General features: G+C 34.5%; 1 protein-coding gene across 2 annotated transcripts in view; it reads right to left on the bottom strand.

The window, feature by feature from the left end:
* The window catches only part of DNAAF4 (dynein axonemal assembly factor 4), a 66,582-nt gene that overhangs the window by 28,544 nt on the left and 23,738 nt on the right, over window positions 1-14,300 (bottom strand). For both annotated transcript variants that reach the window (XM_041738943.1, XM_041738933.1), the window contains exons 4-6: window positions 13,951-14,182; window positions 5,132-5,277; window positions 3,734-3,843 (exon numbers count right to left, since the gene is read on the bottom strand). In XM_041738943.1, the coding sequence (XP_041594877.1) occupies window positions 3,734-3,843; window positions 5,132-5,277; window positions 13,951-14,182 (488 nt within the window). The remainder of the gene's footprint in view (window positions 1-3,733; window positions 3,844-5,131; window positions 5,278-13,950; window positions 14,183-14,300) is intronic.

Raw genomic sequence — 14,300 nt, 5'->3', positions numbered from 1 at the left:
TTTATACTACATCTTCAATCATACAATGCCCTCTAATTTCTTAATGGCTCCATTTTCTTAGCCCAATGGGCCCCTCGTGGCACCTCTTCCTTTCTAACCCATCCTGGACTTCATGGCTAAATATCTGAGCTATTTTCCCATGAACAATCTAGTCCCTTGCACTACTAGTCTTTTACTGTACTTGTCAGTTAAAACTCCCACTCTGGCCCAAAGATCTATTCTTAAATCCAAAAGACTAAACACTATAGGAGATAAATTACACAGCTATACTGACATCTCTAAGAATTCATGTTCTCCAACCTGGCAGGGCTAACAGTATTCACTAATCAATTTCCCTTATCTAGGCCCATACTTGTCTTCACTTTCTTTCCTCCAGTCTCAGAAAATGAAGTATCTGTCCATTCCAAGTCAATCTGTCACCATTTTCTAGAGCAAAGTAATCAATCCAACAGGACAGCCCTTTCAGCTTCGGTCATTTCAGCATTCTCAGATTGTAAGGAGGAGCAATTTATAATCAAACCACTTAAGACTGCCTTCACAACTGGGATCCAAGGACAGGAAGTGGATTTTATTCATCTGTGAAGTAGTTAGAATACAAGCTTTGTAATCATATTGACCTGGAATTGAATCCTGGTTTTACTCATTAAGCATCACCTTAGCCATGTTTTCTTAACTTATCTCTCCCTGTTTTCTTTCCCATGTTCGCAAGATGGGGATAAAAATACTAATATACAACTAGTCACATTGTTATAGGAATAACATGTGAGCTATTTTGTGTATAACTGCTAGTCTCTCAATAAACATTTGTTGAATAGTGCATAAATAGTAGGTTCTACCTAACTACAGTTGTTAGGATTTAATGAGATAATATATATACACAAAAGCTCCTGTATACTATCATAAGAGATGAACATATTATCTGTGATCTTGATGACAGCAGTTTAGAGATAAGCAAATGTAATTAAAGCAATGACTTAGAATGTTAGAGCTGGGGGGCAGTGCAAGCAGTTAGCCAAGGAAAATGCGTGAAAAACAAGAGAGACTTCCATTTAATATGTGCTGTGTAAATTTTGCCCCCCCCAAAATATTTGTTATTCTAAAATTTTTAGGTGGATGCAACTTTTAAAAAGAGGAAAAGGAAAACAAAATCAAGACAATCCATTCATTCTTGGCTTTCACCTAATTTTCTTCCTCAGCTCAGAGAGATTTCAATCATCTCTTCTTTCTCTTGCTTCCAAAGCTATTCACATCTTTTATATTCTTAAGGAAACAACACAAAACAAAAACACTTTAAATTTTCTACTCAAAAATAAATAAATAAATTAATTAATTAATTAAAATAAAATAAATTGTCTACTCCATTGGCTTCTGGGAGTATTTTTGTGTACTCCTTTCTTTTGTAAGACCTTCAAATGTCGGTAGGTCACAGAGTGTTATCCTTAGGCTACTACTTTCCTGGCTTATACACTGTGAATATATCGGCTACTTTTATAAATTTAACTACAGTATAAATGCTGATAACCTCCAAATCTATTTCTACAGTGCTGGCTTCTCCTCTGGGTTCAAACTTGCTGGACAGTGTCACCCAGACTGGCCCAGAGACATCTCAAACTCAACATATTAAAAACTGAACTTAACCTACATCCTCTCCTGACATAGTTTCTGACCTATATATCACACTATTATTTCTTGTCTCTTCAGCTTTTGTTCATATTGTCTCCATTATTTAAAATTAATGCGTTTCTTTCCCTTTCTCTTAAGAGTCCTACTTGTCACTAAGAGGACCTCAGGTGCTACATTCTCTACGAAGGTTTTTTTGAACCTACCTTCCTCCCTTTAAGAGTAGGTGCCCCTCTTCTCCATTCTCATTTTACCTTGTTCTTTTCTATATATTGTATTTCCCATATAGTATAATAACTATTGTGTGTATGTCTGTCTCCTCCACTGATCTTTGTAGCTCAGAGCCTAACCTACAGTCTGGTAAATAGCAAGCAATCAATAGATGTTTATTTAATGGTTGAATAAATAGAGAGGAAGGGAGGGAGGGAATAGGGGAATGAGGGAAAGGGGAGAAAGAGGAGGAATGATCATGTAGGGCTTTAGTGGTGGAAGTAAGAGAAACCATCCTGTCAGACCCAGGCCTCTGACCTTCAGAAAAACTGTCATTTCAGCTCAACTCCACATATCAATCCCTGGTGTAACAGGAGAAAAAAACAAGAAAGAACAGAGAAAAGACAAGAAAAGAAAAATATAGACATTGTGGTAGACAGATAATGGAAACCTTCTCTCCCAGGGGCACCTGGGCAGCTCAGCTGGTTAAGCATATGCCTTCGCCTCAGGTCATGATTCCCGGGGTCCTGGATTTGAGCCCTGCATCAGGCTCCCTCTCAGAGGTGAGTCTGCTTCTCCCTTTCCCTCTGCCCTTTCCCTTGTTCATGCTCCCTTTCTCTCTCTCTCTCTCTCTCTCAAATAAATAACTAAATAAATAAAACCTTTATTTAAAAAAAAAAAAAAGGAAATCTTCTCCCCAAAAGATGTCTATATCCTAATCCTCGGGACCTGTGACTATGTCGCCTAACATGGCAGGAAGGATTCCACAGATAGGCCTAAATTAAGGTCTTCAGGTGGGAGATTATGCAAATGAGACTACTCTAATCACAAGGATCCTTATAAAAGAGAGAGGGAAGCAGGAGAATCAGAGTTAGAGAAGGAGATGGGATTATGGGAGCAGAGGCCAGAGTGATGTAATTGCTGGCTGGAGGCCACAAGCCAAGGAATATAGGCAGCCTGAAAACTGGAAAATAAAGGAAATAGATACTTCCCTATGGGCTCTAGAAGAAACACAACCATTACTTTGATTTTAGCCCAGTGAAACCCATTTTGAACTTCTGACTTCCAAAACTGTAAGATAATAAGTTTGTGATATTTGAAGCCACAAAATTTAAGGTAGATTGTTATGGCAACAATAGAAAAATATTATAAAAGCATATGAAATGAAATATAACAAGTAACATCTACAACTCAAAATATGAATTCAAATTGCCATTCATAACGTATCAAAGTTCACTGTTTTTGATAATTGTATAAAATATTTATACATAGATCAACATATAAATAAATAAAAGGACTTCCTGGATATAACATGATCATTTATAAGATAATTTGGTAATCTTTTAAAGATGGATATGAAGAATCAAAGAAGCTCTAATTTCTTAAAAAAAACACTTTTTTTTTAGAGAGAGGGAGGCTTTTTAAGTGGGGAGGGGCAAAGGGAGAGAGAGAATCTTAAACAGATTCCATGCCCAGCAGACTCCAGCCCAATACAGGGCTCGATCTCACAGCTCTGAGATCATGACCTGAGTGGAAATCAAGAGTTGGAAGCTCAACTGACTAAGCCACCCAGGTAACCCTAAAAAACACATTTCTAAGAGAGGTATGAGGAAGAACTAATGCTAAATGTAAGCTATTTTAAAAGGGATTTTAATAAGTAACTGAAGATGTCATATATTTCACTTCTGTGACATTTAAATACAAAAACAAATATAGGAGCCTTGTTAATATGATCTGACTTTTTAAATATGGAAGCCCCACCTACCTAATTTGCTTATTTGCATTATCTTTCCCCAACAACACATACACATAAGCACATATGTCAAGATATCTTGAAAATATTTTAAGACTAAGGTGTACCTCATTTATTATAAATCTCATAGCCAGAGTTCAAACAACGTACTTTCCTTTGTCCTTTAGCCATTCTGGGTTCTTTTCTTCTTCTTTTAAATCAAAAAGTTCAGGAATATCAGTATTCAGTGCTCTTCGTGCCTCTGCTTGTTTGTGTAACCACTGAAATCAGAGAATAAAGTCTAATGAAGGACACAAAAGTCATATTTTTATTAACAGCTACTTTGAGATATCTCACCTTCTACCATAAGATGGAAATACTATTTGTTATGGACTAAATATTTGTGTTTTCCAAAATTCATATTTTGAAGTTCTAATCCCCAATATGATGGTATTTGGAAATAGGACTTTGGGGAGGTAATTAGATTTAGATGAGGCCATGAGGGTGGGGACCCCATGATGAGATTAATGTCCTCATTAGAAGAGGCACAGCTCTCCTACCACTCCTTGCACTCTGATCTTGGACTTTCTAGACTCCAGAACTTTGACAAAATTCTGTTGTTTAAGCCACCCAGTCTAGGATATTTTGTTAGAGTAGCCTGAGTAGACTAATATACTATTTGATAATGAGATTTTAAACTTTCAGTTTTTGTCCTTTTTGGCTTAACATTACCAGCTGGTCAAGATCAAATGTATGAAAATTTCTAGTGCAAATTTCCTACAAATTTCTGGGAGTTCATGTGATTATTATTTTATTTTTCTTGTTCATAATATATTTGTTTTTCCATATTCAAAAAATATACATGACTTTTAAATAATTATAATTTTCTAATTCTAGAAATAATTTTACAAATAATAAAATTTAGAATACATTGTTTAATAAGAAAATAGTAATATTTATAAATTGTCATCATGTCTTAAGGATCTTTAATTACTTCCACAACTTTTCAATTGTGAGAGGCAACAATTAATACCTTGTAGTAAAAAATGCAGTTCTTAGTGCCTATATACAACTAAAGATACAACATTCAAAATCCCAGGACCCAGGAATTTATAAATTTATAAACTGAATGAGAGATATTCTAGAATGTCACATTAGAAATTACTGATGTTAATAATAATTAGTTGTAATAACATTAAAACAATACATGTCCAAATCCCTTACCAAACACATATTGATCCCTTACTAAAATACAAGTTTATAAATCTAAGATAGGAAGTGATGCATTTGACAAAACAGATGGCAAGTGTAACAGTTTATCTTCTGGAATAAGCAATAATACTGCATACTAAATCAATGTTCTCTCATCAGTGTTCAGGATGCAAAAAAAATTCTGCAAAATATAGGTTTTTTTTTTCAAAACAAAATACTAAAATGTATTCAAGAAGTAATATCTTAAGTGTAATAAATATTTAAGAAATTCAAAACCCAGTATTAGTTTTAATAGATGAAATAAAAAATCAAGTATTTTCATTTGTGATCACTGTAACTAAGAACAAGTATATCTACCTCCTCTTCTTCTGCTACTTGTGATTCTCGAAGTGCAGTTGGAAATACTCGAGGGGTAAAGTTGATTTCAATACTGCCAATAGAGCGAGGAGCAGGAATACTATCTTCCTTTAACTTCTCCAAAAATATATTTTCTGAATTTCTTCCTTCAAAAGCAATATTAGCAAGTGAGTTATCTTTCTCTTATTTTCTAGATAACAATCGAACTGACCTTTAAAGTAATCACACATCAAAGCTACTTCTAAAATTCTATACAAATAAATCAAAGATAATCTCTGCTAGAAGCAATGTAAAATCCATTATCAAAAGTGTGGCACCTAGTTATCTGTTCTTTAATCAATGACTTCAGCTACTTTTCTAGGATTCTCTTTGTTAAAACAGAAAGAGAATTTTAATTTACATTCATTCCAGGGAAGGGCACCCTGAGCAACTCTACATCCGCTTTAGAAAGCCATCATTACCAATGCTATCTCTATTTCCCTTAAAATCCTACAGCGAAAAAAAAAAAAAAAAAAAAAAAAAAAAAAAAAAAAAAAAATCCTACAGCGATATCTTCTATAAGCTTCCTTATGACAGTATAAAAATTTTTCAGCCATCAGAGATAGCTAATGAGAATAAACAAAGAGCAATAATGAAAAGGTATACATTTTTAAAAGATTTTTATTTTTTAAGATTATTTTATTATTATTTATTATTTATTTATTCAGAGAGAGAGAGAGAGAGAGAGAGAGAGGCAGAGACACAGGCAGAGGGAGAAGCAGGCTCCATGCAGGGAGCCCAACATGGGACCCAATCCCGGGTCTCCAGGATCACACCCCGGGGCTGCAGGCGGCGCTAAACCGCTGCGCCACCAGGGCTGCCCAAAAGCTATACAATTTTTGTATACAGTTTGATGTAATAATGATTAAGTCAATATAAGAGGAGAAATTATGCGTTAGAATATAACATATATGAGGAAAAGGAAGGAAAGGTAACTTAAAAAAAAGGTAACTTTAACGATGCAAAAGTACAAAAAATACGATACACTGATTTAAAAGGCAATGTCAAAACTTTAAAAACAGATTTTCCACAAATATGAAGAGGAATATCCTTAATATAAAATGAATACATACAAAAAAGAAAACAAGGAAGCAGTATCAAAAAAAATTTGAGTGCAAGTTTTCTACAGATGCCTGTGGTTGAGACATCTATCCTTCAGGATCCTATCCATTCTCCCCTCTTCCTTTTAGAGATAGAATTTGAGTTCTAAGCTAAGCATATGACTGTGTCATGCTATAATCTAAACTCAGCCTTCCTTAAGATTAGGTGTGATTATATACCAAATCTGAGACAACAAAATGTAAGGATCAAGAGATAAAAGCCAAATGATGCGATGACAGAGATGGCCACTAGCCTGGATGGCCTTATAGAACAAAGTCATCTCTCAGGCCAACATGGATCACTGTTACATAATAAGTATTAGATTATGGAGAACTAAATTCTGTTTTATTTGATCTGTAATTTTGGATCTCCTTATAACAATTAGCTTTAACCTACCTAATACAATGTCCCAAGAATTTTATATCGAAGTAAATTGCTTACTTATAAAGACAAAAGACACTCCTAGATACATAAGAACTAAGTAAATATACTACCTCACCATCTTTTCAAGTAAATTAATCAAAGGAATGTTCCAGAACATGAAGAAATGAAATTAAGAACCCAAGAATAGGGAATTTAAGAGTAAAAATTAAAAGGACTGGTTTTCTCCACAGTGGAGAACACTAAAAATGTTGTGAATAAGATCCTTAAATGTTAGTATAACGGAAGGAAAACAGAAGAAAAAAAATGAAGTATATAACTTTAGATTATTATATTAATGATTACTAGGATACAGAACATGAAGGGAGTAGCACTATTTTCCATAATTAAAAATTATTTTCTTATTAATTTTGCTAAAATAAACATTTTTAAATGTGCATGAAGAAACATTAAAGTGACCACCAGTTACATTAAAAACAAAATTATCTGAACTTCCAAACTCTTACTGTAAAATAAGACAAGCAATAAAACATAAAAAGAAATTAGCTGTTTTTAGCATAGGTTAAAGTTTTAAAAACTTACAATTTCTGGATAAAATGCTATAAACACATAAAATGCTTCATAAAAATATGACAAAGTTTCAAATATACAGTTCAGTTTAAAAAGTAAGCATAGAAAGTCTTATCAGTGATTTATAGTAGTGATCAGTGATTTACAGTCTTATCAATGATTTACTCTGTAATCCAAAACCTGACAAAATTAAAAAAAAGCTGTTTGGAAAGATATCTATATCTGAAATCATATATAGAGGCCTCTTGTTCTTATTTAATGATTAAGGGATCCCTGGGTGGCGCAGGGATCCCTGGGTGGCGCAGCGGTTTAGCGCCTGCCTTTGGCCCAGGGCGCGATCCTGGAGACCCAGGATCGAATCCCGCGTCAGGCTCCCTGCATGGAGCCTGCTTCTCCCTCTGCCTCTCTCTCTCTCTCTGTCTCTCTCTCTCTCTCTCTGTGACTATCATGAATAAATAAATAAAATCTTTAAAATAAAATAAAATAAAATAAAATTTGTTTTCCTCTCTATGAAACATTAGTTATAATTAAGTTTTCTTTTGTTCCCTGCATTACTCAGTTGTTCCAAGTTGCATTTTTCTGTATCTTGTCTATTGCTTCCTATTAGAAATAAAGTATAAACATTCTGACTGGAAGTTCTGTGTACATGACTCTAAAATATGTTTACTAGTAAGTTTCAGCAGGGTGAACCAGCTGGTCCATTACAAATGTGAGAATTTTTTCATCCTACACTCATTAGCTTCCCTATAGAAGAATTCTAGAATCTGCATCCCAGGTGTACTGGGCTTTGTGCAAGCATTTGTGCATGTAAGGAGAGAGGAGTGCAGGAAGGGATCCCTTCAACTGGTATTTATATTTTTACAATGCAGACTTTGCACTTGATTTCTGTATTTTCAGAGCAGAATCTCATTCAGTCTTCAACTATGCAGAAAGTAAACCCCCAGTATTTACACATTTTAAACTAATCCTTTTTTTCCCCAAAAAATTACATTTGCCCTTACCTTTAGGGGTTCCTGGTTCTTCCAAACTGAAAAATGACAGATTTACAGGGCCTAAAGTCTCACCTCTCCCTTTACAATGCTTTAATTGCTTAGCAAGCAAGTCAAAACTACTTCAACAGAAGAGCAGTCTGATACCAGTAACTGAACTCTTTCTAACAAGATAAGGCAGCCCCTGTAGTTAATTACTTAGAAGCTCAGTGATTCCTCTTTCCCAGTCTCCTATAAATAAACACAATAGTACAAGGGCCAGGAATGTCAAAGGAGGCTTCACGATGGCTGACCTTAAGCACAGTGTGGAATAACAAGAACTTGAGGAAATCATGTACATTTGATACTTTTCTGCCTAAAAGTATTCCCAATAAAATTTATTCAATTTTACAAAGAAATAATTCATGTACAATAAAATGTACTCGGGGTGCCTGGTGGCTTAGTTGGTTAGACATCCAACTCTTGGTTTCCACTCAGGTCATGGGCTCCAAGCTCAGCTGGGAGTCTGCCTGAGATTCTCTCCCTCTCCTTCTGCTCCTCCCCCAGTTCTCCTATGCACATGTGCAAACATGCTCCCTCTTGTTCTCAAATAAATCTTTAAAAAAAAAATAAACTGTACTCATTTTAAAGTGTATTAATTCAATGAGTTCTGACAGATGTTTGCACCTATGAAATCATAACCAGGACAGAAATTTTCTATCACTTCTAAGAGTCCCCTATAGCCACTTGAAGTTCATCCCTTCCTTTTATCTCTGGCCCCAGATAATCACAGATGTGCTCTCAGTCATTATAAAGTGGCTGGTATTTTCTAGAATTTCATGCAGTATGGACTGTTTTGGTCTCTTTTATTGCAGAGTAATATTTTACTTTATGAATATATGAGAATTTGTTTATCACTCAACTGGTGATGAACATCATTTCTAGTTATTCACCATTGTGGATAAAGTTGCCACAAATATTTGAATATAAGTCTTCAGGTTGATACATCTCTCTTGTGTAAATACTGAAGACAGGAAATGACTGAGTTACATGATAAGTGTATACTTAACTTTTAAAGAAAGAACCAACCACTCTTCCAAAGTAGTTGTACCATTTTACATTTCTACCATCAGTGTACAAGAGATCTAGTTGCAGCATATCCTCAACAACACTTGTGTTGATGGTCTTTAGTTTTCCATTTTAATCATTTTAGTGCATACACACTACATACTGTATCTCACTGTAGTTCCACTTTGCATTTCCCTACTAACAAATGATGTTGAACATATATACTCATGTGTCTATTGGCTGTCATATCATCCTCTGTGACAAATCCATTCAAATCTTTGGTCCACTTGTTTATTGGATTATTTGTCTTCTTATGTATCTATTATGTACACAGTGAGGCAAGAGCATACCTTCATTTGTTTCCATAAAGATATTCCCATCTGTCCCAGACCTTCCTTTCCCCCATTGAATTGCCTTTTATTAAAGTCATTGAACCATTGAACCATACATGTGTAGATCCATTTCTGGTCTCTGTATTTCTGGTCTCTGTATTTCTGGTCTCTTTATGTTTGTCCTTTCAACAATTCCACCTTGTACTGATTACTGTAGCTTGATGCTAAGTCTTCAAATCAGGTAGTGTGAGTCCTACATCTTTGCTCTTATTTTTAAAAATCCCTTTGGCTATCCTAGGTCATTCACATTCCATAGAAATTTTAGAATCAACTTGTCAATTTCTACAAAAAGCTTACCAGGATTCTAATGGAATTGCATTACATCTATAGATAAATTTAAGAAGAACCGACATCCTAACAATATGTTTTGAATATGGAATATTCCAATACAGAAACAATGAGTTTCCAATTCAGGAACATGCTCTATCACTACATCTATTTAGGACTTTTGAAATATCTCTCAGCAATTTTTCTACAGTTTTCAGTGATGTGATCTTACACTTCTTTTGTTAAATTTATTCCTATGTATTTTCTCTTTTAGTGCTATTATAAATAAATTACAATTTAATTTTCCAGTTGTTTACTGCTGATAGATAATATTTTAAGTGACTTTTATAATCTTATATCCTGAGATCTTGGTAAATTCAGTTATTAATTCTGGCAGTCATTCTTCAATTTCTTAAGGATTTTCAAATACACAATCATGTCACCTACAAATACAGTTTTACTTCTTCCTGTCTAACTTTTATGCTCTCATTTCTTCTTCTTGTCTTAATGTAAAGGTTAGGACCTTCAGTATAATGTTGAAGAGAAACAGTAAAAGTGGACATGCTTGCCTAGGTCCTGAACCTACAGGGCAAGGCAAAGCATTCATTAATTCACCAATAAATATGAAACTTACCATACATTTTTTTGGTAGAAGGACCTCATCAAAGTAAGAATACCTTTCTATTCCTAATTTGTTGAGAAATTTTTTTCATAAATGGGTGTTTGGTTTTATCAAATAACTTTCTGCAATAGTGAAATGACCATATGTTTTTCCTTTACTCTATTAATATAGGTAATTACATTGAATGATTTTCAAATGCTAAACCAACCTTGCATTCCATTATCCATTTCTATCAGTCAAAAGTTCTCTAGGCTACATGAAGAGAAAACATGACTATAGTTGTTCAATCAAGGATGGGTTTATCTTCTCACTTAAGAAGCTTAAAAGAAGATAATTCAGTGCAGAGGTACCAGCTTTGCAATGTCATTAATGTCCCAAGCTCCTTCTTCCTATTCCATCATTCTTAGTGTCTGGCTTGCCTCTGTGTTTTTTTTTTAACAATCTTTTTTTTTTTTTTTTATTTTTTATGATAGTCACACACACACACACACACAGAGAGAGAGAGAGAGAGGCAGAGACACAGGCAGAGGGAGAAGCAGGCTCCATGCACCGGGAGCCCAATGTGGGATTCAATCCCGGGTCTCCAGGATCGTGTCCTGGGCCAAAGGCAGGCGCCAAACCGCTGTCCCACCCAGGGATCCCCACCTCTTTGTGGTTTTAAAATAGCTATTGAACTTTCTGGCATAGACCTTCATCTTAGGTAGGAAAAGGAAAGGGGAAACAAGCAGAAAGTATTAATACTTTTCTATAAATCTTTAGCAGATTTCTTCTTGTATTTTATCAGTCAGAATTTGTCACTGGACTATCTCTAGTTACAAGAGAGTCTGGGGAAATGAGTTTTGCTTTGCTTTGTTTTGTTTTACTAATTTAAAATTATTTTGTAAAAATAATTTGATGTGCTTTGTTCCTTATTTTTTATTTTTTTAAAGATTTTTTAAATTCATTTATTCATGAGAGACAGAGAGAGAGAGGCAGAGACACAGGCAGAGGGAGAAGCAGGCTCCATGCAAGGAGCCCGACATGGGACTTGATCCCGGGACTCCAGGATCACGCCCTGGGCCAAAGGCAGGCGCTAAACCACTGAGCCACCCAGGGATCTATTTTTTCCTTTTTATAACAAAAAATTTCAAACAGATACAAAAGTAGACAGAATAGAATAATTAACCGTCATGCATTTGTGACCTCACTTCAGTTATCAACTCCTGGCCAATATTATTTCATCTTTACTTCTATCTATTTTCACCTACTATATTATTCTGAAGCAAATCTCAGACATCATATATTTTTCATCCATAAATATTTCAGTTGGTATCTCTATGAGATAAGAACTTTCTAAATCTAACTACAATTACATTATCACATCTAAAGGGAAAAATGTAATTATTCTTTCATTACTACAAATATCCAATTGCTATTTAAATTTCCAAGAGACAAGGTTTTTAACTGAACACATTTCTTCTGCCCTCTCCCTCAAACCATGATTCAGCTGGTAAAAAAGAAAGGGAGAATATCTTTTCAATAGGAAATCTGCAGCACCTGCCATACCATTTGTATTCTGTATATTAAAAGTGGCTTTGGGAACACCTGCATGGCTCAGTGGTTGAGCATCTGCCTTGGGCTCAGGGCATGATCCCAGGGTCCTAGGACTGAGTCCCACATTGGGCTCCTCATGGGGAGCCTGCTTTTCCCTCTGCCTATGTCTCTGCCTCTCTCTGTCTCTCATGAATAAATAAATAGAATCTTTAAAAAAATAGTGGCTTGTCTGTTGTATTATAATAGTGTATATAAAAGTGGCTTATCTAATATATATTATATATACTCATATTACAAATTATGAGTCTTACTTGCTGATGTGTCAAAGAACAGGAGTACAATAACCCAAATTCCAAACATCTAAGATAATTTTTAAAACCACATAAAATCTTATTGAAATGTTTTGCTTATAAAATCATCTTAATATAAATGACTAAGCAGTTTTCATCAAAATGACACCACTCAATATTTCAGTTCTAAGTCCAGAAGAGTATGGAGTTCATACCACATTTTAAGTCCTATGCCTGCAAAGTAATTGTGTCATAGCTAAGACTTCTAGCTTTACGTTAAGAGATAAAATTAGTGGGATGTGCCTTATATTATGGGATTGGTAATTAAAACTTCTGAGGTTTTCCTTTTTCATCACTAGTAATATTTTGATCAAGCACAAACTGAATCACTCTTGAAAGTTACTGTAAGGCTTTGGGATGCCTTAGAAGGTAATAGTTTTCCAAACCAGGATTATACACGTTGAGTACTTTTTCCCTAACACATTTGTGAGTGAAAATATCTCCATATAATACAGACAGACCCTGCTAAAATATGTTATGAATTAAATAATGTACATGGCTAATCTGCCTGTCTTAGCCGTGTAGCAATATAACATAGCAGTTGTCACCTACTCTAAAGCCTGATCACTTGAGTCCAAATTCTGACTGCCATTTGTTAGCACTATTACCTTCGGCTGGTAAGACTCTCTGTGCCTTTCCTCACCTGGAAAATGGGGATTATCATGGTTCCTAACTCATAGGTTCATTTATTGACTTTTCAACACACTAGATCTTACTTAAAGTAGTAAAGACATGTAGCCTAGAGCATAGGTTTAGATCCAGATAGATGTGGGTTCAAATCCCACAGGTTTACTTATTGGGTAGTTGTTTACCTTTTCTGAATATCTGTTTCCTTTAAAATAAGAACAGCAGCACTTATTCCAAAGTGTTGTTGTAAGGACTGGGTGGTATACCAATAAAGTCACCTGGCATAGGGAGATCACCCAATAAATGTTAATTAATTATTATTATTATATAAGTGATTTTATTACAAAATGTTCCACTACTAAATATACCTGAAACAAAGTTTAATATTCTAAAATCATATAAAATCAAACTCTTAGCTATCAATAAATAAATATGTTCTTTTATCTTATTTCTGAACACATCAGGATCAAATGTGATGAGCCCCTATTTGCTTACAACTAAGTTTGTGCAATAGTACTCATGTTCCTGAGTCATGTGAGGAAAAAGTCTTTAATGAAATTCCTAGTTTCTTTTCTCTAAAGAAATAAATGAATGCCCCTGGCATTTCTAGTCTACAAATAGTCTTTTTGGATCTGAGTTAAACACTTATTTAACCACACCAGCATACATTTCAAAATGAAGCACGCAAGCAAAAACAACACTGAATCCTTGCTCATTGTATTTTGAAAATGTCACTATTTCCTAAAGGAAGAAATAAATCCTTCACCTTAGCCTCTATATGGTAGTACTTGTTCTCAGTATACTAAAATAATGACCTAATATTGTAAATAGATTACAAAGAAAAGGGATATGTCTACTTCAAATAGACTCACTTTCCCAGAAAATATTAAAGTAATCATACCTTTTGTGGCAAGATTTCTAGATGCCGAAATTTTAGTAAGGCTCTTATGTTTTAATTTGTTTCTCTCTTCTTCAATTTTCTTTCCTTGTTCACAAAATTTCTCTTCTCTCTGAATTCTTTTTTGTTCTTCAGCTTTTCTTTGACATTCTTTCCAGTCTTCCAATTCTTTAGTTGCTTTTATTCGTTCCTTTTCTTTCATATCTTCTATTTTTTTCCTCTCTTCTTCTTCAATCTGAAAAATTACAATTATCAAAACCTTAAAATATACAAAAAGCAACACTTTAAAAATAATAAATTCATTATAATTAATTAGTCTTACCTCTAAACTCTTGTCATTGTATATGCAGCAG

Source organism: Vulpes lagopus, chromosome 2 (assembly GCF_018345385.1).
Source record: "Vulpes lagopus strain Blue_001 chromosome 2, ASM1834538v1, whole genome shotgun sequence".
Lineage (NCBI taxonomy): Eukaryota > Metazoa > Chordata > Mammalia > Carnivora > Canidae > Vulpes > Vulpes lagopus.
The sequence above is the reverse complement of the archived record's forward strand: the minus strand, read 5'-3'. Positions and strand labels throughout refer to the sequence as shown.